We start from the raw sequence: 27,838 nt of genomic DNA, 5'->3' as shown, positions 1-27,838 counted from the left end.
TTTCACTGAACTATGTATATATTCAAAAATAGGTATCTCCTAGTTGGTAGATTCAAATGATGTGGTTCTAATTTTGCTAAGTTCATGATAAAGTCTAGTTTATATTAAAAATATGATTTATGCCATGTTCTGTTATGAAAATGGGAGTTTCTATTTATCTCTTTTAATCATGGAGGAAATAGGGATAATTATATCTTTTTCTAGGTAGCTCCAAATGGCATGAAATTTTTATGGTGTACTGCTCATATCATGAATAGCGTGTAGTTAAATTTTCATATATTTTGGACACTGTATGTAGGAGTTATAAAATTCTCTTGTTTGCATGGATGGATCTTGTGTGAATTTTCATAATTTTTCTATAGATCCAGTAAGGGTAAAATTTGGTAAGTGCTATTCTTATGCTAAAATGATGTTAGGAAAAATGTGAAATCTATTACTTGACACTTTTCAATAGGGTTTCCTAATTATGCTAAAAATAGACATGTCATCTGTTATTTTGGGTACAACAAGTTCTGCTTGCCCAATGGCTTTGAAATTTTTATGGTAGTCTATGTGAGGCATGAGATAGCTACTATAATTTTTGTAGATTTTTCTGAATAGTTTTACTATATATTTCTTTAATCACCTAATTAACTAAATAAATTTGAAAAGGATATTAAATAATTTATTTAGAAGTTGGCACTATACTTTCTGATGTTCCTCTGGTATGTGCAACAAGTTGGTAAACTTGGTTTGGTCCAATTATGCTTTTGCATCATCATTAAATAATTAAGTTAGTAACCCTGTCATTTTTTGACAGATTCTAGGTTTACTGGAATTCGATTTGGTTAACGTAAGAATCATGCTTTGATGTTTACAAATGATTTGTAGAGAATTTCATAAGCTTTCCAGAATGTCCTCTTGCAAGTCATTTGAATTTATAGAACTCTGGTTATGATTGAATTAAGGAACTACCCGTGTGCATATGAAACTTTAACTGTTGTTTTAAGTATGCCTTTACTATTTCTAAGTTTGTGGTAATGTTCCTAGGTGTTAGTCCTTTAACTGAAGATGAGCATCTTTATCTTAGGTTATGCAAGTTAGGTAAGTTGATCTTGTTCTTCAAGTGAAGTTAGATACATGTTTTAAAGTGATTTGAATAGAGCTATTCTTAATCGGTAAACGAGTGTCCAGTGATGTTTCGTTAAACACTTATTGTGATTCATTCATCATGAGCATCATGTCTTTCCTTATGCATCCATGATATTTATCTTGTGCATCGGCATGCAATAGGTGTACCGGAAGGAGTGACCCTACTGGAATTCGAGGAACCGAGCGAGCAGCAGCAGCCGACACCGGCGGTACAGGAGGTGTAGCCTTCAGGAGAAGTGCCAAACGAGGTCGCCGTTGAGTGCCCGGATCACTGTCCGTGCAACTTTGTGAAAGGCAAGCCCCGGAGCATATTAAGCCTCCTAATTTTTGAAATGCAGTTACAGTATTATTATACCTGCTTTGGTTAATATTGTTTGCTCCTAATAAGTGAGTGCTCTAGTACAGGTGCAAATCTAGTGGACAGGTAAATGATGATAAACTTGAGGCGAAGTTTAAATTGGTTACTTTATTCATAAGCTCTTTTATGCAACTGTGTCCAGCTAGCCCACCTCTTAAGCCTTGCATGACCCTTGGTGTCTTTTATTTCTAGTTTTGATGGGTAAGTCTAGCTGAGTACCTCCTCGTACTTAGGGTTTATCTCCCACCTGTTGTAGATGACCAGTTCTACTTTGGTTGCTGCAAGTACTGCCTTCTCCCAGCTGGAGATGAAGACTAGACCGTTGGGCGTGGTCTCTACTAGTTCTCGTACCTGTTGATGCTTTTGTGGGACATGACTCAGATCTGGCAATGTATTTGAAAACTATGAAGTTATGTACTAAACTATGTTGCTTCCGCACATTCGAACTTGGTTTGTAATATTTTATTTGAACTCTGATGGATGTAATCCGAATGCTACTTGTGAAATGTTGTAACGGATGATGTGTTGTGTTGAATCACTACGGTCTTGGTTTGTATGTCGAGAGTTGGTTGAAATCCTTCGTGATTTCCGGACTACCGGGATTATGGGAACTTAAGTACAAGAATTTGATTACTTCGGTGATTGTTTTTGTACTTACGTTCTTATGATTTGGTCGGTTCTGTTACAGTTGCAGCCTCACAAGTAACACTATAAGTCATGTTGGATACTCACAAACAAGCTAGAGTTTAGGTCGTCTGATGCAACCCTGCTTGCCCAAAGAACTCATCGAAATCTACTCTACTCCTACTCCTAAGGGGTGGTGTGAGCCAAAAATTAAAGGTACTTGTTTGGTTGATCGATGAGAGATGTCTATTACAATAGCCGAGGTTTAATATTTATACCCAAGGCTAGACCACGAGTCCTAGTCGAATAAGACTGATTATGTGGCAAAATCGCCAAATCTAATGCCTTCCAAGAGTACTTGTCTTCCATTAGACACTAAGTACCCAAGAGAGTGCACTAAATCATGTTGTTTCATCGTGCACACCCCAAGGGAGAACATAAAAATCTATATTTTTCCATCAGGATCATAAACGAGAGAATAAAGCTTACAACATTCTTAACCATTTCTTACATCACTTTATTACAACATTAGAGTACTTAAACAAATTGAATGCAATAGCAAAATTAAGACAGTTTTACATGTAAAAGTGTTTATACATTTTAGGTTTACATTTTTATCATGCAATGGAGAACAACATATGATCAGAATTACAGCGGAAATAAAGATTAATGGTGAATCATAAAACTTTTCTTCTAAAAACTTTTAGTGAGGGTTATAAATAAACACTACGGTCGTAGCGTGAAAGGAATCCTCTCTGAGCCCACCAGGAGGTTTCCACTCACAAAAGTCGTCTACCATCCATTAGTCACCTGCAACAGGGGGAATAAAACCCTAAGTACTCGATTATACTCAGCAAGACTTACCCGACAGGAGGAAAATAAAAGACTCCAAGGATATGCAAGGCTATCTGGCTTATGGGTTATTGCATCTGCAGGAAGCATTACTAAACATGCATCCTTATATTCAATTTTATTAGCAATCATCATTAGTTCATTAACTAACCATTCTATGTAAGCACCTATGCTACTTTCAAGCAGGTGGTGAGTAATTAGAACTATTTTACCATCTTTTATATTCTAGTTCTTACTATAGTGCTAGACCATAGCCAAGTCGGTACCGTCTCAGAGAAACGGGGATTCATGAACCAATGTATCCCAGCTGGGTACCTCGAAACACACACCCTGTTTGTACCCCAAGCACAAACAAGACTAACCCATTCCACTCCTATCACAAGGTCCAGGTCCCCGTCCAAACTTAGACTCCAAGCCCCCACACTTAAGACCCGGTCTCAATATGGTGCTTAGACCTCCACCTTTCCCCACCTCCAATCATTCGGTCCGAAAAGAGCTAGAACCCACGACAAGAGCGTAATGAGTCTTCCCGCTCCTATAATCAAGTATGTGCTCAGGATAATAAGTCTGTGACCTGCCTACCATTTACATCAATGGATGGTCCTCAATCGACATAGACAGAACAAGTTCAACCCGAGCCTCGCTCAATAGCCTAACTGAATCTAGATCCAAAGTACGATTCTGCCCGGTCTCTAATTAGCATCCATATATATTTCATGTGATAGTAATATAATAACAACAATAATATCTTTCGTATCCCTCGCGAGTGATAGGTAATCACTTGACTTCTACCAGATCTATTAGCATAGAAATCTACATGATCCTGTCATACTAGTAAGACTCATGGGATAAGGATAAAGGTATATGCATGTGAGTTTCATTCAACTCCTCAAAACTTAATGCACAAGCATAAAATAATAAAGTGCAGAATATTAGAGGTTATGCACCGGGGCTTGCCTGGATAAGATATAACCAAAAGTTAGCACTTCATTGTAGGGACACGATCATTAAGACACCATCTTTTCTGCTACTCCAGATGACTCCATGATCCATCGTTATCCCTATTATGATATACGTGGATGCAATGCAGAGACGTAATTAATCAACAACAATCACAACTCTTAAAAGACGATTACTCCTCTCAAGCTACAAGATAACTCTAATGACTAATGTACTAGGCCACATATCTATGTTGTCGAATAAAGCGTTATTTCCCAACAAGTGTTTTAGCTATATAAACCCAAGGTGTTTCTTTTTTCATTTCATGGATTTAATATATATTTGAACTAGGACTCATTAGCTATCTTAGCACACTAACTATTTTAGAGCTACAAAAATTACAGTGAGCACCTAAGAATATTAGAAATTTACTGTCAAAATTTTAGAGCCAACACAATCACCAATTTATCACAAAAATTCCTACAAGTTTCTATCTTAACAACATTAAGCATCTTAATTTAATTAGAGAACTCCTGAAAATATTATAAAACTATGTGAATAAGATATACTTGAAGATAGATCATGATTTTAGGAACCTAACAAAATTAGTTTCACATTTTTTGTCCGCTACACAAATTTAATTTGAATTTACAAGTTTACCATAGAAACTAAATTAGAAAATGCTTTAGGAAAACAAAAGGGCCGGTGGCTATCAATTCAGCCCAGCAGCCCAGCACGGGCGTGGTTGCGCGCGCATCATGATGGCCCAATGCGACCCAAGGACGAGGGAGCCCGCGTGTGACGGTGGCTTTGTAGAAAAGCCCCTGAGCTTTTAGATAATAACATGACTACTATGCGCACTATTCCTACAGACAATGATTTTGTAAACAATCCCTCAAATGTTTCCACCTTTACTACGGGGACATCCCTAGGGATCCCCGTGTGGTGGCCGATGGCATAGGGTGATTACGTCGGGCAACTGTCGATAGAATATCATCGGTAGTCCTCCGAGGGGTATCACTTGAAGGTAGATTGATCGGCAGAGGAGCGTAAGATCAAGAACAAGAAGGCAACAGAGACACACGAGTTAGACAGGTTCATGTCGTTAGTATGACATAATATCCTACTCATGTGGTCTGTTGGTTTGTATTAGCTATCGTCTGATATTGCGTGTCTTTGGAGGGGTCCCTGCCCGCCTTATATAGTCTGGGGAGCAGGGTTACAAGTCGGTTAGATCTGAGAGATAACCAGAAAGTAATAACTGATTACAGGAATCTTGGGATCATACATATCCTAACATATCTTGTAGTATCTTTGGGATATCTTTTAGATGTCTTGCGGAAGGCGCCAACCAGAGTCGTGCCTTGTAAGGCTTCATCTTGTGGGCTGGGCCGCCCCTAAGGGCGCATCCTATGTGGTCTGCCGTGGATATCCGGGGTCATACCCCCCATAGCTAGTCCACGAGCGCCTTGTACCCATTGTGCAACGCCATCTTGAGCTTGTCCGAGTAGGTGCGAACAAAGCCGAGCAGTCGAACTCATGGTTCGACCACCGTGATGAGTTGTCGAGTAGTTGTGAGCAGTTGCCAAGCAGCGTGTACTATTTCTGAGCAGCACGAACCATAGCCGAGCAGCACAAACTGTAGGTGAGCAGCATAACCCAAGCATGGCTTGCCAAAAGGGTGTAAGGAGCTCAAGTTTAGAATAAAAAATTTCTTCGTAGTGGATAAAGTGTGCCCACGTAGAGTCCATCCACGAGAAAAGGAGATAATCTTCCTCAGCTTCGAGAGGCGTGGAGTCTTCTAGAATAAAGCAAGCACATTCACCATGAGGTGAAGTGTGCCCACTTAGTCCCCAAGCCTAACAGTTGATGAGGTAGTCATATGGTGCCAGGGTCCAAAGTAGAAGAATAGCAAAAGACCAGCCGAGCAGGTAGCCAGTCCTCGAGCACAGCTCGAGTAGGTAGCCAGTCCCTGAGTCATGTATGGAGATATTTGAAAAACTCCACCATGGAGAAAAAACTAGAGTAATGGTTGTATAGTAACCGTTACTGAGCCTCAATAAATGGCGGAGAAGGTGGCGATTATTCGGCGAGGAATAACCAACAGCGGCGATAAATGAGCTACATGGGCTGCAATTACGTGAAAGCCTAGGCTATGGCCCATTAATCCTCGTCGAAGAATTCGGAGGGGCGCAAATTGCGGGCATGGTTTCCCAAAAACCCTCAAATATGAGAGGGTGGGGAAAGTACTTTATAACTACGCCGCCGCATCCCACGGTCATACCTTTGCCACTCTACCATTCTGTATTCATCCTCAATCCTCACGTTTCTAGATTCGCTTCCACATTTGCTTCAACCACCAAACCCCAATCACATCGGAGAGATGGCACTGAAGAAAGGAGCTACCAAATCGAAGAAAACAAGCCCCAAGAAGGCGAGCGCCGGTGCCTGGTAGGATGAAGAGTGGGTGCCATCGTGAACGGGAGAGGCGGAGCTTAATAGATTGGTGGAGGCTGGCATTCTTCCTGACCGTGCCATCACCGGATGGTGGCCAGCCATCGGTGAGTCCTTCCCAACACCTCATACTGATGAAGTGGTGGTATTTGAGGATTATTTCTAGTGTGGGTTGGGATTTCCTATTCATCTGTTCCTGAGGGATTTGTTGGAGCTTTGGGTAGTTAGTCTGTGCAACCTCCATCCCAATACCATTTTGCACATCTCAATCTTCATCCATTTTTGTGAGGCATATCTCAGAATCCTCCCCCATTTCAACCTCTTCCGTTACCTGTTCTGGCTAAAAAAGAGAGGCGACGATGGTTCCAAAGTGGTCGGCGGGGTGTACCTTCAGCTGCGCGATGGGATGGCGGGCGAGTACCTTACTGTGCCGCTGAACACATCATTGAAGGGGTGGAACGCCAGGTGGTTCTACATAAAACAGAGCCACCCAGCCGTCCGCTACAATGCCGACCACATCCCGAAGAATCGGATGAGCTAGTCAGAGACGCCAAACAGCGCTGACATGGAGCAAGTGAGAGAACTTGTTGCCTTAATAAAGGGCATGAGAACCAATGGTGGATTGGTAGCGGCAAGCTTTATAGTACGCCATGTGTAGCCCTGTAAAGAGAGCGCATTTGGCCTTCGAGTTCAAGGGGGAAACCGACCATACCCGGGAGAGGCCAGAGATGCTGTCGAGGAACATTTGTGAAGAGCGGGCTACAGAGCTATTCGCTCTGTTTTCCTCTTTCAACATGTCAGGGTATACGAGGCCCTTCAACTGCAAAAATCTGCCTCCTCAGGTAAATATCTCAGTTGTGTATTCCTGATGCATTTTATCCTTCTTCATTGCCGAGCAGCCGACTGATTTACCTATGCGAAGATCCATTCACAGCATAGGGCGATGTACTTTTCAAGCGTGCCGAAAGGCAATTGGCCACCAGTTGTGGATGCACGACCACCATCTACGACTAAACGCGCAAGGATGGGTGGTGGTTAGGAACTTAGAGATGTACTGGCATGAGCGACAGCGGCGAGTGGCTATCCACGGTGGTGGCGCGGCCATTCCAACAACCTAGGGCACTAACAGAGAGGTAGAGATGACGGGGAAGCACCAGAAACTCACCGAGCACCAAGCTACGGTGACATTTGAAACCAGGAAGTGCTGAGGTGGTCTGGCCATGTGCGCCCGCACCGCGTGGCTATGCTCCGAGCATGGCATCAGCGCGTCACCGCACCCATGGTGAAAACCCGAGCCAATGTAACACGAGCACCAGCTAGAGGAGATCAACACGAGTCCAGAAACACCACCAATTAGGTTCTTCTCCCATGGATTGGGACTTACCCCAACCCACTGGCTGCGGTAACGCTCATGGCTAGCAGTGGGCAAAACCTAAAATTGGTCACAGCTAGACCACCACTAGACCTGACAAGAATGGGGCATCTAGGTAACTCCCCATGCTACTCACTGGAACACGGAATTGAGTTAAGAAGTCATGAGCTGGTGATTATGAAGGGGTGAGAGAGCAGTGCATCGCCACTACTACATCACATGAAGCGCCCCTGGTAGAGTGACCTAGCCATGACATGACAGGGTACGACAATGCGAGGATAGGGCTGCATGAGCGAGGGCAGGAGGCACATCGGTTAGTGCTTGGATGGAGCCAAGAGGGGTGCCAGCGCATGGAGCACTAAAATGCAATAGTCGGGCCAGAGCGGGGTCATCGGTGTCGGCTAGCGGGGTAGAGTGAGCAGAGAGGCATCACTATCACCCTGTGGCTAGGGTCAGTTGATCCATACATGGTGGGCAGCGACACAGGCCCACAGTAGGTGAATCGTAGGGTGGGGCGACCACCACATGAGCATGGCAACGATGGCCACAACCTCGGCTCGACAACGGTGGCCGGGGCTGGCTCGGCCCGACGCGTAGCATAGGGCGGCGATGAGCCCCAGCAAGGCCACGCGTGATGTGGTGCGCGCGTGCCACGATGGATGCACCAATGCGCGACATCGCACCTCGAGTGCGGTGACCACGCACACCCGGCCAGCCAGCCCGAGGCGATGTCGTGCATAGATCTTAAAGCATGAAAATCAACCGATTGGAGCCCGGTTGAGATTAAAACAAAAGCTCAAGACTCTAGTAGACCCTAAGGGCTTTGTATCCAGGCAACAAGCATGGCTGGAGGGTGACCAGCGAGGGAGATAGAGAGGTGCCAACGTGGGTTCATCACGTTGAGCGTTGGCCCATAAACGGAGCGCCAACAACGTGGCCACAATGCGTTCTTAGGATGTTAGGGCAATTTTTGCGACGCCATGACAACTCCAACTCAATCGTGGACTACACCATGCAAAAGTAATCACTTAGAGGCAACCAACAATATGAGAACATGAAGTTAGTGTTTAAACAATTTGGTTAGAATTTGAATGTCAAAACGGCATTGTCTACTATCATTTGCAGACTTAGAAGAGGGCAAGGTTCAGTTAGAACTAACAACCATTAGCACTTTTGTTGCAATTTTTAATATGTCTAAACCTTATTAATTTCAACCAATGAGGTATTTCACTCAATAGCCCATACTACATACTAACCCATAGGAGCAAAACATTTAAGCACCTTTTAACTATTTTGCTCAATATAATTCACCAAAAATGACGTTCGTAACCTAAGTTCAATTTCTTGTCAATTCAAGAGAAAATTCTAGTTTAATTTTTTGGATTCGATGTTTGTGCTCCCAAAACACTGGTTAACACTATTTTCTTTCCAAACCTAAAGTTGCATTCTTATCTACACTATTTGCTCATCATTTTTACATAAGCACTATACACAAGTTATATTTTATTTTTGTTTATATAAATTGATTTTCGTTGACCTTAAGCTAGGTGCTAAGCAAGCTCGTAAGACCAGAGGTGCTACAGATTACAATCTTGGAAAAGAAAATAAAGTTTCCTAAATTATGATAACTTGGATGTCAATCTTTCTCTTCTATGAGGTCTGACGCGTCTTCTCGCTTCATGCCTTGTCGTTCTTGCCAATGGGCCTATTCTCTTCGAATGATGATGTCATCTTATTTATTTGATGGCGACCTAGTTAGCCGATCCTCGCTAAATATCTCGGCTTTCCTTTGACGAATTAAGACCTCGGGGTCTCTTCTTCTTGAACCAAATTTTGGTGTCAACAATAGAGACCAGATACTCTGCAAATAAGTCCAACCTAGACTCCTCCTGCCATCCAAAAACTCAGCAACAAATCCTTTCCTTGTTCACAGATTTTTCCTTCAGCCGCACACCAATGCAACTTTTCCTACACGGATACAAGCATTGTGGGCCCAATAGGTGGCTGAATACTCCACAACACCTCACGTGCCTGAGTCCTCATGAGGCTATAGCGGTGTCATTGGTTGACTGAGTAATTAAAAAGAAAATGAATCACACCTTGCATGCAATGGACTCGAATCCTGGCTGGACTCCCATGCACGTGTAGAACCCTGCTCTCCAATTCCGATATGACTCCTCAATCTCAATTCCATGACTTTCTATTGTGATGCCATATGTATTGGGGATGGAGATCCCGATCTTCTATCAGGTAGAGGCAACTATCGTTGTGGCAGAGAATGACACACCGATCCGGCTTTAGATTGAAAGATCGAACCATGCAATCTTAGCACCACAACTCCTCTGGTTATCAATCTAGACACGGATCCGAATGACCTTGCCAAAAAGGTTAACCCCTACCTGCGCAACGAAGAACACAAGCAAGAATAAGAAAGAAAACAACCAAATTACCGATGAATGATTAATCTCATGATGTTAGGGTCTCATAAACCGATGAACGACGAAACTGTTCTTGACAGATTAATCTAAGAAAAACCCACAAATCCTAATGGAGGGGTGGAGGCTGTTTATGAAGACTCTAGGGTCCTGCAAACACCCCTGGATGCGCCCCCTAATGGATCCAAACACGATACACGGTCCAATGGACCAAAAGACGGTGTCGCAGCACCCTGGCAGATTCTGGACGCTGACTTGTTTTGATGATTTCCGTTGATTACAAAGGGATTTTGATGTGAGACCACTTGCATTGGCTTCCTTATCTAATTATCTTTCCATCCATATGTGGATCGTTGAACACGGAGCTCGGACGTGCCCGTGTGACCAGTTTTATGACAGACTGGTCCTGGAACCCGAGATGGGCTCCAACTTCAGTTGGACTGGGCCTCCAGCTTGTGTTGGTCATCCTTGCTGGTCTTCTCCACCTCTAAACCTTTCTCCAAGTTCCTCATGACCATCTCCTATGTTCCTAAGCAAGATAACATCATTAGTTAGTAGTCTATTCTCAAAAGTATCAAAAGGATCGCTTAAGAACGAGCTCACCTCTAAATTGAGTTGACGCATTCGAGCTCGGGTCATTGGACCTTGCATTATAGTTGGAGGATCAGCGGGTACATCCGAATGAGTGATGTCCTCATCATCCCCCCTCTTGAAACCGAGTCGTCCTCGACTCAAGCTCATCTTCTTCTCCCAAATAAGGTTTCAAATCTGCAATGTTAAATGTGGGACAAATCCCGAACTCGGGTGGCAACTCAAGTTTGTAGGCATTATCATTTATTTTCTCAATTATCTTATAAGGACCAGCTGCTCTTGGCATTAATTTAGACTTATGTAGCTCAGGAAATCTATCTTTTCTCAAATGTAATCAAACCAAATCATCCGGTTCAAGTTTAATTTCTTTTCTACCTTTACTACCAACAATTCTATACTTTTCATTCATTCTTTCAATATTTGCTTTAGTTGTTTCGTGCAACTTACGAATGAATTCAGCACGCTCTCTAGCATCACTATGTGTTCTCTCAGTAGTAGGTAAAGGCAAAAGATCAATAGGAGCGTGGGGGTTAAAACCATACACTACCTGAAAGGGACTTTAATAGGAACGGGGATCCCAATCTTCCGTTAGGTGATGGTAACTATCGTTGTGGCGGAGAATGACACACCGATCCGGCTTCAGATCGAAAGATCGAACCCTGCAATCTTAGCACCATAGCTACTCTGGTTATCAACCAAGTCATGGACTAGGTTGACCTCGCCAAGAAGGCTAATCCTTGCCTATGCAACGAAGAACACAAGCAAGAACAAGAAAGAACACAACCAAATTGCAGATGAATGATTATCTCACGAAGTTGGGGTCTCACAAACTGATGAACGGCGAAACTGTTCTTGACAGAATAATCTAAGCAAAACCCAAAACCTAATGATGGCGGCGGTGTATGATTATAAAGGTCTTAGGGTCGTCGCCTACCCTGGACGCGCCCCCTAATGGGCCCAAACACGATACACGATCCAACGGACCAAAAGAAGGTGTCGCAGCACCCTAGCAGATTCTGGATGCTGAATTGTTTTGACGATTTCTATTGATTCCGAAGAGGTTTTGACATGAAACCACTTGGATTCGCTTCCTTATCAAATTATCTTTCCATCCATATGTGGATCATTGAAAACGGAGTCCAGATGCGTCCTGGGTGACCAGTTTAAGGTAGACTGGTCCTAGAGGCCGAGGCAGACTCGAATTCATGTTGGACTGGACCTCCGACTTGTGTTGGACGTCCTTGCTAGTCATCATCACCTCCACCACTTCCTCTAAGTCCTTCATGACCCTCTCCAATGTTCCTAAGCAAGATAACATCATTAGGTAGTAGTCTATTCTCAAAAGTATGAAAAGGATCGCTTAAGAACGAGCTCACCTCTAAATTGAGTTGACGCATTCGAGCTCGGGTCATTGGACCTTGCATAATGGTTGGAGGATCAGCAGGTGCATCTACAAGAGTGATGTCCTCATCATCCTCCCCCTCTTGAATTAGAGTCGTCCTCGACTCAAGCTCATCTTCTTCTCCCAAATAAGGTTTCAAATCTGCAATATTAAAGGTGGGACTAACCCAGAACTCGGGTGGCAACTCAAGTTTGTGTGCATTATCATTTATTTTCTCAATAATCTTATAAGGACCTGCTGCTCTTGGCATTAATTTAGACTTACGTAGCTCAGGAAATCTATCTTTTCTCAAATGTAACCAAACCAAATCACCAGGTTCAAGTTTAATCTCTTTTCTACCTTTACTACTAGCAATTCTATACTTTTCATTCATTCTTTCAATATTTGCTTTAGTTGTTTCATGCAACTTACGAATAAAATCAGCACGTTCTCTAGCATCACTATGTATTCTCTTAGTGGTAGGTAAAGGCAAAAGATCAATAGGAGCACGGGGTTAAAACCATACACTACCTGAAAAGGACTTACCTTGGTGGTGGAATGTTCCGCCCTGTTATATGCAAACTCCACATGCGGCAAACACTCTTCCCACATCTTCAGATTGCGCTTCAAAATGGCTCTCAACATGGTGGACAATGTTCGATTCACAACCTCAGTTTGCCCATCAGTTTGGGAATGACATGTTGTAGAAAACAGCAGCTTGGTCCCCAATTTATTCCACAACGTGCGCCAAAAATGACTCAAGAATTTTGCATCGCGATTTGAAACAATAGTAGAAGGTATACCATGCAAGCGAATGATTTCTTGAAAGAAAAGGTCAGCAATATGAACAGCATCGTCGCTCTTATGACAAGGAATAAAATGTGCCATCTTAGAAAAACGATCAACCACCACAAAAATACTATCCCTCCCCCTCTTAGTTCTTGGCAATCCCAACACAAAATCCATAGATATATCTGCCCAAGGAGTAGAAGGAACAGGAAGAGGCATATACAAACCATGTGGGTTCAACCGCGACTTAGCCTTTTGACATGTGGCACACCAAGCCACGTATCGCTCTACATCTCGCCTCATCCTTGGCCAAAAGAAGTGTGTAGATAGCACCTCCTCCGTCTTCTTGGCACCAAAATGTCCCATCAATCCGCCTCCATGTGCCTCCTGCAACAACAAAAGACGAACGGAACCAACTGGAATGCATAGGCGGTTAGATCTAAACAAAAACCCATTATTGATCATAAACTTATTCCATGTATGTCCCTCTCTACAATTAAGCAACACATCCTTAAAATCGGGATCAAGCACATATTGTTCTTTTATTGAGTGAAGACCAAAAATCCGACAATCAAGTTGGGACAACAATGTATATCTTCTAGACAAAGCATCAACAATCACATTATCCTTCCCTTTCTTGTGTTTGATAATATAAGGAAAAGATTGAATAAATTTAACCCATTTAGCATGCCTACGATTCAGATTATTTTGACAGCGAAGATACTTAAGCGATTCATGATCAGAATGAATAACAAATTCTTTAGGCCACAAATAATGACGCCACGTCTCTAAAGAACGAACAAGTGCATACAATTCTTTATTATACGTGGAATAATTAAGAACAGGACCGTGCAATTTTTCACTAAAATAAGCAACAGGTTTACCATCTTGCATCAAAACACCACCAATGCCAACTCCACTAGCATCACATTCTAGCTCAAAAGTCTTACCAAAATTTGGAAGTTGCAGCAATGGTGCGTGTGTGAGCTTGTCCTTCAAATTTTTAAAGGACTCCTCTTGTACCTCTCCCCAATGAAACACCACCCATTTCTTCGTCAACTCATGCAATGGGGCGACAATGGTACTGAAATCTTTGACGAAGCGGCGGTAGAATCCTGCAAGACCAAGAAAATTCCTCACCTGTGTGACGGTTTGGGGAACTGGCCAGCTCTTTATGGCTTCAATTTTCATCTTGTCCACCTCAATTCCCTATGGAGTTACAACGTAGCCAAGAAAAGAAACTCGATCTGTGCAAAAGATGCACTTCTCAAGGTTACCAAATAAACGTGTGTCACGTAAAGCATTAAAAACAGCACGTAAGTGATCCATATGTTCAACAAAAGACTTGTTGTAAATCAATATATCATCAAAGTAAACTACCACAAAACGACCAATAAAAGCTCTTAAAACCTCATTCATTAAGCGCATGAAAGTGCTAGGTGCATTTGTCAAACCAAAAGGCATTACTAACCACTCATACAACCCGAATTTGGTTTTAAACGCGGTTTTCCATTCATCTCCAAGTTTCATTATAATTTGGTGGTAGCCACTTCACAAGTCAATCTTGGTGAAAATTATAGAGCCACACAACTCATCAAGCATGTCGTCTAGCCTAGGAATAGGATGACGATACTAAATAGTAATATTATTGATGCCTATACAATCAACACATAAACGCCAAGTTCCATCTTTCTTAGGAACCAAAAGTATAGGAATGGCACAAGGACTAAGGCTTTCACATACATACCTGTGGTCCAAAAGGTCCTGGACTTATCGCTGAATTTTCTTAGTCTCCTCAGGATTGGTTTGATAGGCAGCACGGTTGGGCAAGGTTGCTCCTGGAATCAAATCGATTTGATGCTCTATCGCTCTCATAGGTGGCAGCCCTAGGGGTATCTCAGCTGGAAAAATTTCCTCATACTCCTGCAAAAGGTTAGTGATAGCAGGAGGCACCGAACTAACAATATCATCAAGCGAAAACATAGCTTGTTTGCATACCAAAGCATAGCAAATATCATCATTAGAAATTTCATAAAGTCACATTTTGTTGCAAGCATAACACCACCCTTCAATTTAATCCCCTCGGCCTTAGAAATAGATGTAGACTTATCCTTTTAGGTGGGAGAATAGAATTAGCAACTTGCTAATTTTCAGATTGAACATCATTCAAACTAGCAGCTCGTTCTCTATCAGCTTGTATAATTTGAACAGGGGTCAAAGGTACCAAAGTAATTTTCTTTCCTTTATGCACAAAAGTGTATTTATTACTTCTTCCATGGTGTGTAGCATCATTGTCATGTTCCCAAGGATGACCCAATAAAAGTGAATAGGCTTGCATAGGTACCACATCACAATCAACGGAATCAACATAAGAACTAATGGAAAATAAAACTCTACAAGTTTGTGTTACCTTTGCTTTTCTAGAATCATTTAGCCACTAAATATGGTATGGACGTGAGTGCGGGCCTATGGTCAAGCCGAGCTTCTTGACCAAATCAGAACTCACCAAATTATTGTAGCTACCTCCATCAATAATGACACGTGCTCGACGGTTGCTGATGACAAGGGAAATCTTGAACAAGTTATGGCATTGTAGCTTCTTAGGTTGTTGTACTTGTGTGCTGAGCACCCGCTGTACAATGATGTTCCTATAGGCCGCCGTGTCCTCTTCACCAAGGACTTCGCCATCCTCCTCATTTGTATCTTTGTCTTCTTCATCTTCAATGTCAGAGGTGCTGATGTAACCATCTTCTGTAGCAATGTATGCCTGCTGACTTGGGCAGTCCTTCTATACATGGCCAATTCCATGGCAGCGGTGGCACTGAATGCCTGAAGTGCGTCCCGTCAATGCAACAAATGAGGCACTCTTGGTAGGCACCTACAAAGAATTTTTATCTGAATATAAAGGTCATGCAGGAGGTGCCTTAGGTGTAGCAGTAACTCCAGAGGCTGCTGGTCGCTTGCTCGCTGGTGGAGGTGCCCGAAAAGTGGTTGGCTTGGTCAGCCCCAAATATGGTGCCGATCGTGGCATGTATGTGGTGGTGACCTTGTTCTTGCTCTGCTATTCACGCCTCTACAATTCCTTTTCTGCAAGCATAGCAAACTGAAACAACTGGTTGACAGTGTAAAATTCTTTATAATCAACAATGTCCTGAATCTCGCGCCTCAAACCCAAATAGAAATGACAAATGGAATCTTCGTTCCCCACTACAACGCATCAATCCCTTTTGGAGCTCACCATAGTAATCCTATATAGATTTCTCTCCTTGTTCTAAACGCATCAATTTCTTACACAAGTCTATATGATGAGAAGGAGGAATAAAACGATCACGCATAGCTATCTTAAGTTCTTCCCATGTACCAGGTAAAGCATCATGTGCAACTAGCCCATTCCACCAAATAATGGCAAAGTCCTTAAACTCACTAGTAGCTTGTCGAACTCTATGTTGCTCAGGCACAAGGTGGACACTAAACTTTTGTTCTACCGTCATCTCCTAATCAAGATATCCCTCAGCATCATAATGACCCAAAAAAGATGGTATTATGAACTTAATCTTAGCATAAGGATCATCGGGCACACGATGATTATTACCTTGATGGTGATGGACATGACCCATACCTGTCGTGTTGCGGCAAAGACATCGTCATAATCTTGCTTGTCGGAAGGCTGCTCGATCTATGTTCCCATTGGCATCATACACCGTGTCTTCTGGCAAGAGACCACCGGTGTTGTTGCCGGAGATGTCGTTGTTGACCACCACAAAGGTTTCCAACTCAGTAACCTTGTCGGTTAGCGTGGAAATTCGTTTGTCTAATCTCTCCATGCTGTTGCCAAAGTTGAGTTCAATGAGTGCATTAGTGATGGCCTTCCTAATGGCCTCATTCATCTTTTTTTGGGTATTCTCTACAGTAGCTTGCAGTTGCTCTTGGCTGACACACTCGTTTAAATCCTTGGGATTATTATCTCTAGTCTGATCATCTCCTGCCATTGTAAACACAAAAACAGAAACAAACAGTGAAAGTTATTCCTACCAAATGACGACGTGGTTGCAGTGGTGTCACTTTTCATAGCAAGTGGAAGCGTCTTACCAAGCTCTTATAAAGTTCTTACCAACACAAGCAGTGGACGGTACAATCGGCGGCTGGATCGTGATACCTGTGAGGTAGTGGTACCGAGATTGCAAGGGCCTTTTTCTGTACTGATCTGAAGAGTTTATAGAGCTTGGAAGGCATACAAAGAATAATATGTATATTTGGCACACAAGTTAGTAATAGAAAGTAATGCTGAATTATAGTCCAAAGTACTTGTTCTCGTTGCTGGTCTAAAATATTCCAAGTACCAGGTGTGTGACAAACAAGTATGGTGGATAGCAAGAGCAACACGAACAAGGCACCAGACAGCACACGCTAACACAGCTCACTTTGGCCTTCTCTATGTGCTCCTTTAGATATTGTTACTCTTTTGCCCCTCTCTCTTTTCTATTTTTGGGGCTGTCGTTGTTTTTTTTTGGGAAACTTTGACTTTTTGTTTTAATTTGTTTGATATTTTTTTCACTTAGGAGCACAAAAGAAGTAACCATAAAAAATATGAGCTTAAATAAGTGAAAGGCGTGTCCTGTGGAAAATTCAGAAGATGTGCTCAAAATTGGCAAAAAGCTTGTGACCACAAAAAGAGGATTTTGTGACCAGTTTTTGGTCAAAATAAAATTTTCCGACCCCGATAAAGTGGGGGACAAACGGATTCAAAAAATTTTTCGATCGATTTTGATATATGAAACGTCGAAATCTGAGTTCATATGCGAAAACTAGACCAGTTTTGAGAACTAACTCCGAATTAGAGGACAAAACGGAAATAATACACACAAAATTGGTCATGGCAACAAGGATTTGATGGAAACGATGGGGAAAACACATGAACTGGACTCTAACATGATCTAACCAGCAACAAGACCTTGACTAGGACACAAACTCAAAACGACGGACTCTAAAACTGAAATATGCAAAGGCTATGGCGCGAAAGGTTTTAGCACAGGAAAAAAAATGAGTATGGCACTAGACTATGGGGCAAATGCGAAACACTCAAAACTAGGGGATAAATATGAACTTGACGATATACGTTAGCTTTGATACCACTTAATGAGGACGGGGATCCCTATCTTCCATCAGGTAAAGGTAACTATCATTGTGGCAGAGAATGACACCGATCCGGCTTCAGATCGAAAGATCGAACCCTACAATCTTATCATAACTCCTCTGGTTATCAACCGAGACACAGATCTAGTTGACCTCGCCAAGAAGGTTAACCCCTGCCTGCGCAACGAAGAACACAAGCAAGAACAAGAAAGAAAACAACCAAATTACCGATGAATGATTAATCTCATGATATTAGGGTCTCACAAACCGATGAACGATGAACCTGTTCTTGACAGATTAATCTAAGAAAAACCCACAAATCCTAATGGAGGGGTGGAGGCTATTTATGAAGACTCTAGGGTCGTGCAAACACCCCTGGACACGCCCCCTAATGGATCCAAACACGATACACGGTCCAATGGACCAAAAGACAGTGTCGCGGCACCCTGGCAGATTCTGGACGCTGACTTATTTTGATGATTTCCGTTGATTCCAAAGGGATTTTGATGTGAGACCACTTGCACTGGCTTCCTTATCTAATTATCTTTCCATCCATATGTGGATCGTTGAAAACGGAGCTCGGACGCGCCCGTGTGACCAGTTTTATGACAGACTGGTCCTGGAACCCGAGATGGGCTCCAACTTCAGTTGGACTGGGCCTCCAGCTTGTGTTGGTCATCCTTGCTGGTCTTCTCCACCTCTATACCTTTCTCCAAGTTCCTCATGACCCTCTCCTATTTTCCTAAGCAAGATAACATCATTAGGTAGTAGTCTATTCTCAAAAGTATGAAAAGAATCGCTTAAGAATGAGCTCACCTCTAAATTGAGTTGACGCAATCGAGCTCGGGTCATTGGACCTTACATAACTATTGGAGGATCAGTGGGTACATCCGAAGGAGTGATGTCCTCATCAGTATGCCCTCCTGCCCTCCTAGCCACACCAGCACGTGCCCTTAACGGTGTCATGTCTGCATCGGTACATGCCATAATCGAGCATCCCAAGCGTTTCCATCGACCGTCCTCCAAACCTTGAACAAGAAATCTCCATAATACGTCTGAGTCCACCCTAGCTTACGCCACCATCATTGCTTCTTCTCTGCCGAATCTGCAATGATCACTCCGATCATGATCAAACTCCCATTGATTTGATCCTGGGTCGAAGCCGCTGTCTTCATCCACGACATCTTCTAGCCGCACCATCGAACTTGGCCGTCATGTCTGACTAGCCCCTATCGAACAACAGCCACCAGCCGCCATCAACCCGATCTCCACGTCTAGGTTTAGTCCCACATCGGTAATTGATGGTGGGTGAGCACAACATATAAGGTGAGGGCAGCCCTCACCTATCAGGCTAGTCTTTTGGGTTGACTTAGGCCTAAGACCTTGGTATGTTGTGGGCTCTGGTGGACCTAGGCCCGAGGGGCACCGACTCATGGGTATAGCGAGTCGGGCCGTATTCCGTTGCGCACTCTAACAAGTGGTATCTAGAACCATTTATAGAAGAAGATCGTAAGAGGTGCGATGGATATGTTCCACACCGCGCAAGGCTCCCACGGGTGTGTCCGGAGAAGGACATGGCGCAAGGTGGAGCATGGCGGCGATCGGCGACTCGATCGGTGGAGTTGGAAACTTCAAGCGGCTGGTGGCTATTGTTCGATAGGGGCTTGTCAGACGTGACGGTGAGGTTCGACGGTGCGGCTGGAAGACGTCGTGGATGAAGATGGCGGCTTTGACTCAGGATCGGATCAATGGGAGTTTGATCATGATCGGAGTGATCGTTGCAGACTCGACAGAGAAGAAGCAACGATGGTGGCATAAGCCAGGGTGGACTCAGACGTATTATGGAGATTGCTTGTTCGAGGTTTGGAGAACGGTCCATGGAAACGCTCGGGATGCTCGATTATGGCATGTACCGGTGGAGGCGTGACACCGTTAAGGGCATGCACTGGTGCGGCTAGGAGGGCATACGGCATCACAATAGAAAGTCACGGAATTGAGATTGAGGAGTCGTATCGATATTGGAGAGCAGGGTTCTACACAGGGGCGGATCCAGCACCGGGGCAGCCGAGGCTCGAGCCCCTACTACCATCGCCGGATGCATAGAGCCCCTCCGAAGCCCCTACTATAAATTTATAGCCATTAAACTTTAGAAAAAGAGGCTAAGTGTAGAAATTAAGAAGAATAAGCCCTTCCTAACCTGTATTTCTAGATCCGCCACTGGTTCTACACGTGCATGGGAGTCCAGCTAGGATTCGAGTCCATTGCATGCAAGGTGTGGTTCCTTTTCTTTTTAATTGCTCGGTCAACCAATGACACCGCTACAGCCTCATGAGGACTCAGGCATGTGAGGAGTTGTGGAGTATAAGGCCACCTATTGGGCCCACAATGCATGTATCCGTGTAGGAAAAGTTGCATTGGTGTGCGGCTGAAGGAAAAATCTGCGAACAAGGGAAGGATTTGTTGCCGAGTTTTTGGACGGCAGGAGGAGTCCGGGTTGGACTCGTTGCGGAGTATCTGGTCTCTATAAAATCAAGGAGTTCACGGTATACTGCAGATCAAAACAATTGGCAGTTCGAGATCTGGAATTTGCTCCGATACCAATTGTTATGTTTAGTCCCACATCGATAATTGATGATGGAGGAGCACAACATATAAGACGGGGTAGCTCTAACCTATTAGGTTAGTCTTTTGGGTTGAGTGAGGCCTAATGCCTGGGTATGTTGGGCTTTGATGGACTTAGGCCCGACGGGCGCCGGCTTGTGGGTATAGCGAGCTGAACCGGATTCCGCTGATCACTCTAACAAGTGGTATTGAAGCCCATGGTTAGAAAAACCTAGAAAATCTCCAGGGTCACATAGTGACGGGGGAGCCTGTTAACCTCTCGGAGGTCACACGGGTTGTGTATGACATTGAGCGTTGGACTCGGGGCCTGGTAAACATCTTCCAGAGATCGCACATGGTTGTGTGATGTGAAGAGTTGGGTCCGATGTGTGACATGGGAGATTGTTAGGTTTAGTCCCACATCGGTAATTGACGGTGGGTGAGCACAACATATAAGGCGGGAGCAGCCCTCACTTATCAGGCTAGTCTTTTTGGTTGAGTTAGGCCATGACCTTTGTATGTTATGGGCTCCGGTGGACCTATGCCCGAGGGGCGTCGGCTTGCGGGTATAGCGAGCTGGGCCGTATTCCGCTGCGCACTCTAACGGTCTTAGTGGAGACATCAAAGATGAACAAAGCGAAAAAGCTAAAGGTACCAATAATCGGTCAGGCGATGGATCGCTTGATGGTCCGTTGTTTAACCATCTCAACTTCTCTTTAATGGATTCATCATAAAATGTTTTTCTTATAGAGGCAAATACTCCTAGCTATAATGATCATTTACAGTCTGTTTGGATCTACCGGTACTAATAGTTAGCTAGCTAGCTAATTTTTAGCGAGAGGTTATTTGGATCCCACTAATATGTTGCTAATATAGATAGTTGGCACCTATTATCAGTGGAACTACTAGCAAGTCCGTTTCAATCTACTAATACTACTTTTAGCTACTAATTATTAGCACTAGTGGATCCACAAATAAGCTCTTAGTTACACCTCATGCATGCCGCGTTTGTATTTCACAAGAATTGGCTAGTATCACACGCGATTCACACCAGTGACACCACCAACCTACCCTGGATCCGTTTCAGTTTCCAAACAAGTTGTCTCCCCCAGAAAATGAACCAGGCAAAGTGCACAAAGGCAGAAATGACTCACGCCTCACGGTGACTAGCCTCTAGAGGCCAAAACCAAGAACTGAAACGCCTTCTTAGAGGGCTGATCACCAACCCGAGCGAGCTGAGGTCAAAAGACAAACAACGAAATTGTGGAATGCAAGAGAGTGAGACATACATATATTCTCCGGTCAGTTCACCGATAAACCCTGGAAAAGAAGGCAGGGTCGCATTCGAAGCATGCATACCGATCCAAACTCAGACACCGTACCAAAGCGAGTTAGATAGACCGGCCCATCCACCTGGAGTGAGGCAGTGAGGCACACAAATCTTTTGCCCCATACGTACACAAGCCCCATTTTTTTCCCAACAGCCTGCGGTATAAACCACCGTCGCCTACTCGCCTCCTGGTCCTCGTCTCGTACGTTCAACCGCCGCCGTCCTCGCCGAAAACCCCACCGTCAGTCCCAGTCATCATTCACCGGCCATGTCCGGGCGGTGGCTCCAGGTGACTCTCGCCCTCGTCATCGTCACGGCGACGGCGACACTGTCCTCGGGCCAGCAGATGGCGGCGGCGTTCCCGGCCTTGCCCAGCTGCCCGCCGGCGCCACTCAGCCTGTCCCCGTGCATCGGCTACGTCTTCGGCGTCGGCTCGGCGACGCTCGCGTCCTGCTGCTCCCAGCTCCGGGGCTTCCTGCAGGCCCAGGCGCCGTGCCTCTGCGTCGCGTCCACGCTCGCGCCCAGCCCCATCGGGCTGTTCCTCGGCCAGGCGCAGGCCATGATCCCCAACGTCTGCGACCTGCCCAACCCATGCGATGGTACATTATGCATGATTTTCGCACAAACAACAGTCGTTCCTGGTACGGCTCATTCACCACTCACCAGCTTCACAAGCTGCCATTTCTCTTGTGATGCTGCAGAAGCCGCCACCGGCGAGGGCTCCACGCCGCCGGTGCCAGGCACTTCGCCTCCGTCCGCAACGACTCCGGCAGCCACCACACCGTCAACTGAACCGTCGTCGGGCACTCCGGCTGCTGATCCAGTCACGTCAGGAGCACCGCCGACACCCACAGAAGATGCTTCTGCCACTGCAGCGGCGGCGCCGGCAGGCAATGGATCGAAGCTCCCGGAACTGCTGCATGCAGCGGGCGCGACACGCTCCAGAGACATGGCTGCAGGCACTGTATTCGTCGCTGTGTTTCTTGCTTCACTCTCAACCATGTATGTGTAACTGTAGTCTGCTAAGCTATTAGAACGCCAAATGTGCTGATGTGAAGTTGAAACTGCACCCTACTGTTGTGCAGCTACAATAAAAACGTTTCCATTGTACAGAAGCAAAGCAGATGCCCCGGAAATCAGATCATGGCTTATCAGGTACAGTATTTTTCTCTCACAACAAATTAGCGAACAGTACTTTTCAGCCTGGCTTATCAGCCAAGCAAACAGGGCATTCACACATCAGGCCATTCATTTTACATTATAACGCCAAACTGAAGCAGATTATTATAGAGAGAAATGTAAAACTTAGACCTCATATAATTGCAGGAGCACGAAAAGATTGACAGCCAGCGACCCCGCAACATAGAGAAGTACTAGTAGAAAGCGCAACTTGCAAAATTATCTCATATACTTGCCTAGAAATACGAAGTTAACAGTTTGCAAGTACAACATTACAAATACATCCTAGCGTAGAAAGATTGCGGTCTTCATGAGCTCCCAGTCATTCCATTCTCCATCTAAAGTCACCGACCAATATTGAGATTGAATCTAGGAAAATGGTTGTCTTTTATCCTTTCCCTTTAAGAAAAATAAAGTCATTATGCCGACCAGTAATTCAGCGAGCACAAAGTCTGCCTCCAGCTCAACAAAACATTTGGGTGTTTAACAGTCACACTGAAAACAACATTGAGAAGCAACGTCACCGAGTAGTATTAGATAATGGGAAATGTTTCATCAAATTTGACAGAAATATGACGGGATACTGCCCTAACAATGAACAGGTGAAGGATCCTTCAGCAAAAGGATGCATAGCCAAAGACTACCAATTAGAAAAGATATAACCTGTAGTACAGTTCCTAGTCCAGTTACCACTATCGGCAAATAATCACTTACACCATCCATCCAAATAATATGGCATATTTTTCTTTCATTCTTACTACTACAAGGCTTTGACAAATAATTTCTACTCCCTCCGTTCCAAATTATAAGTCATTCTGGCTTGTCTAGATACATAATTTTAACTATGTATCTAGACATAGTGTATATCTAGATAGATAGCCAAATCATAATCATAAGTAATCACTTTTAAAAATAAATCTAATAACATCACAAAAATTATGTACTAGTAGAGTAACTGTTGGTCAAAGGGAATATTATTTATTAAAGTGGGGAAAATTAATCTAATAACATCACAAAAAATTATGTTATCACTTTTAAAATTAATCTAATAACATCACAAAAAATCATTATGCTTTATATTTTTTGAGATAGGAAATGTTAATTATTACGAACACCTTCCATATTTTGTAATTACAGTGGGGATAATTTGACTAGCTACTAAATTTTGGGAAGTAATTTAACTTGCACAAAAGCTAAGTAATTCAAGGACAACTGAATCAAAAACAAAAAGGGTAACATTTGTACAGTTAACAAATCCTTATAGATTGTCACTAAAATAGCATAAATTGGTACTTAGTCACTTACGGACATGAGCTGTTATCCACAAGCCAAACAAGGCTCAGAATCAAATAAATTAACTTTATACTGACATTTAACAAGCCCTATTTTACTGATCCATGACACATTCTAACACTTTACAGATGGAATAAATAAGAAAGTTCTTCAGTACCTGAAACTAGCGCGTCCAATTACTAGCAACAGAAAGTGCAGATAACTAAAGGTATACCCTAGACAATGTTACCAAAATTAGCTCATTATTCCATAGTAATATGCTAGACTCAATAAAATTTCAGTGAACACAAATGTATTGTTTATTCCCTTATGGTCACTGAGCAGACAATTTAATCATACAGAACATGATATCCAATCCTGTTAGAACTTGCTGTGAAATATAACAAGAACTCAGTAAAAGTGAAATCAGAAGGCATACATGACTGCACATCAATTATGTACGTGCCCGCATAAATTCCTCCAAGCGCTCCCATACTTCAAGAGCAGCTGTTCTGTCTTGATGCCTTTTATTTTTGCTTATCTGCACCAGAGCATAACCATGTAGATGTAAGCACTGCAGTGTTGGAACTGGCTGTACCCAAGAATATGCAACTTTTATCCCAGACTTACAGATATGATTTTCACATTCCACTGTTTCACCACCTTGGCTGCCTCCACACTATCATCTTCAAAGCGCACATACAAACCAATAACTGTCAAAGTTTCAACATGTTAGATGACACAAATAGTATCCTACATCGTCTGCATGAGAATAAGAATAATATAGTGATTTCCTTCTTTGCACTCAATACAACATTTAATTACCAAGTTAATCGTGTCTACAAAAATGATGGTACATATCATGAAGTGATATAGGCATATAACAAGTAAATATACAGAAATTGAAAGTCCATAACAGAATATGGTGATCTGAACTTACAGTTGTTAAAGCATTTAATTTATCCAGTACTAAATAGAATAGATAGACCCCTTCAGAAGCAGGGTGGTTGGTGATGCCTAGTAGCTGTGACTAGAAGAACAAAAAAACATCTAGGCAGAAGGCACTCTCCAGATAATGCTAAAGCAAGACCTATCTAGGATCAACGAACCTCGCCCAGTCTCATCCCTTCCTCCGCCTCCCCCACTCTCCTCACTTGCCGCCACCAACACAAGCATGCCCAACACCAGATGCCCGCCATCTACATGACTACACATGTCCAATGTCCGCCACCCCCACCCACCGCACGCATGGCCTCTGGTGTTACCCTAGGTGCCATCACCACCCGTACACACCAACCACCGCCCCTATATTACCCGCCCTCTCCTAACCACACTGGTGAGCCTCCCCAGCAGTCAACCCTTCTATCCAGCCTCCTCTGCCACGGCAGCAGGTGGCGCGCCCACCACCTCACTGTCCTGACCGCTGCCAGCCATCGCCAAACTGGCAACCTCCCCAACCTGAACCCTCACCCCGATCCCTAAACCTAACTGCAGTGCCGCCATCACCATCACCTGGAGCATCCACAAATCCCTATCCCCATCCCCCACCTGAACCCCTAACCCAAGTCCTAAACTCTAACCATAACTGGAGTGCCCCCATAGCCCGGAGCATTGCCATCGCCAGAATCGAAGGTCGAAGGTCTGTCCCGTTCTTACTTCCTGCATGCAATTCTTACTTGACTCCGTATCTTGCTTCCGTCGTTCACTTTGTCCATTCCATTTTTGGCTAATCTAGCTTCCGACAGAGCAGTCTTTCAGGAGGGCTCTTGTGTCAAGCATAAAACGAGTCCTCTCATTTTAGATTATCCGAACATAAATATCTAGTCTAAAGAAGCTAAACAGGTAAGCTCAACAATTACATGCTGCTGTTTAATTCCTGAAGTGGCAACAAACACTGCAGAAAAACCAATTTCTTGCTCAAAGCCACAAGTGACGTAGCCTTTAACTCATTTGTGACAAAAAGGTAAGCTCCTAACAAAATGGCACCGAAGCAATCATATCCTATAATATGGATATAACATTCTACATGTCAAATGAAGCTACAAACATAAATTTCAACCACACTGAAGCTACACGACCATATCAAAAACAGATTGTATATGCATGATGAATACCGTGTACAATAATAAAGGAGCAAGAGGCACACCTCTGTTGAAGATCTCTACATGGTCCTTGAAGGGCCAGTCCTTAAACTGCCACTCCTTGCCGAGCACAAACACGGCCACCACCCGCCCCCAATCGTCCGACTTGAGCGAAGCCGGCTTGTCCCTAACCTCGAAGGAGACGGCACCCCCAGCGCCGCCAGCTCTCTCCGTACGAATCAGCTTCTTCTGCACCGTGACGCTCTCCGGCTTCCCTCCTTTGGTCGCCCGCATCCTCTCCTCGCTGGGCACGAACACCCCGTCCTCGAGGAACTCCTTGACGTTGTAGATCGTAATCAGCGTCTGCGAGGCGCTGGGCACGAGGATGATGGGGACGACGCCGTCGCCCAGGGACCTGTCCAGCACCTTGGGTTTGGCCAAGGCTGCAGCGGCGGAGCCAGAGTCGGGGCGGGAAGAGGGCGCCGCGTCCTTGCCGCCGGCCTTGCGCTGCTCGTCCTGGCGGCGCACGGCGGCCTGGAAGACGGCGAGGAAATCGCGGCCGCGGGCGTCGAGGATCGCGTTGCGGTCCTTGAAGGGCCGCTCGAGCGCGCGGATTTGCTTCCCCGTGGTGGCCTCCTCGGCGGCCGCGGGGTCCTCGGGCGGCGGCGAGGGCGGGTGGAGGTGGGGCTCCTGCGGCTGGAAGGCGGAGGGGAGGAGCGGGTCGGCGGAGGGGAGCGAGTTGTGGCCGAAGCGGAGGAAGTCGAGGAAGGTCTTGCGGTCGGGGAGGGAGACGGGCGGGATGCGGCGGAGGCGCGCGGCCTGGATGAAGTCGGTGTGCTTGAGGTCGTGGTGCTGCGCGAGGAAGACGGCGGCGGAGAGCGGGTAGGGGCGACCTGACTGCTTGGAGGCGAAGGCGGTGGGGGTGGAAGCCGGGAAGGTGTAGTCGGAGCCGAAGTGGATCTCGTCGCCGGAGAAGATGATCTTGTCCAGCTCGTTGCGCGCGGCGTAGTCGCGGAGCACGGAGAGGGGATCCATCGCCGCCGGCGATGCTGTGTGCCTCCTGGGTTTGGGTTTTGCCGGTGTGCCTTTTTTTATTTATTTATCACTTTGCCGGTGTGCCCTGGCTGGGCTTTTTTTTTTTTGAGACAATTACCTGTACGCCATTATAAAAGTTTGAAATGATCTACGTGCCATTGAAATTTTAAAAAGTTCCTCAGTACCCTCGCCCGAAGTTTCTTTTACCTACGTGCCACTTTTGTCAGTTTTTCTTGTAACAGCAAGCGGAAAAGATGATTTTACCCTCAGTTATAGAATGC

General features: G+C 44.6%; 2 protein-coding genes across 3 annotated transcripts; one reads left to right on the top strand and one right to left on the bottom strand.

Moving 5' to 3' along the window:
- Positions 1 to 22,130: 22,130 nt before the first annotated feature.
- On the top strand, positions 22,131 to 23,139 carry LOC136473637 (non-specific lipid transfer protein GPI-anchored 5-like). The gene is made up of 2 exons (XM_066471300.1): positions 22,131 to 22,589; positions 22,692 to 23,139. The coding sequence occupies exons 1-2, from the start codon at positions 22,259 to 22,261 to the stop codon at positions 23,000 to 23,002; spliced, it is 642 nt and encodes a 213-aa protein (XP_066327397.1). The 5' UTR covers positions 22,131 to 22,258; the 3' UTR covers positions 23,003 to 23,139.
- A 228-nt stretch (positions 23,140 to 23,367) lies between these two features.
- On the bottom strand, positions 23,368 to 27,628 carry LOC136473629 (protein CDC73 homolog). 2 transcript variants are annotated; one of them, XM_066471281.1, is made up of 4 exons: positions 26,588 to 27,628; positions 25,072 to 25,154; positions 24,881 to 24,982; positions 23,368 to 23,664 (listed from the first exon to the last, which is right to left on the bottom strand). In XM_066471281.1, the coding sequence occupies exons 1-3, from the start codon at positions 27,555 to 27,557 to the stop codon at positions 24,896 to 24,898; spliced, it is 1,140 nt and encodes a 379-aa protein (XP_066327378.1). In that variant the 5' UTR covers positions 27,558 to 27,628; the 3' UTR covers positions 23,368 to 23,664; positions 24,881 to 24,895. The 2 variants fall into 2 exon arrangements, with proteins under 2 accessions (XP_066327378.1, XP_066327389.1); XM_066471292.1 differs by having other exon boundaries at positions 23,368 to 23,568.
- Between the last annotated feature and the right edge of the window lie 210 nt (positions 27,629 to 27,838).

The sequence above is a fragment of the Miscanthus floridulus genome, chromosome 1 (genome assembly GCF_019320115.1).
Source record: "Miscanthus floridulus cultivar M001 chromosome 1, ASM1932011v1, whole genome shotgun sequence".
NCBI classification, from domain to species: domain Eukaryota; kingdom Viridiplantae; phylum Streptophyta; class Magnoliopsida; order Poales; family Poaceae; genus Miscanthus; species Miscanthus floridulus.
This window is presented reverse-complemented; position numbering and strand designations above follow the sequence as displayed.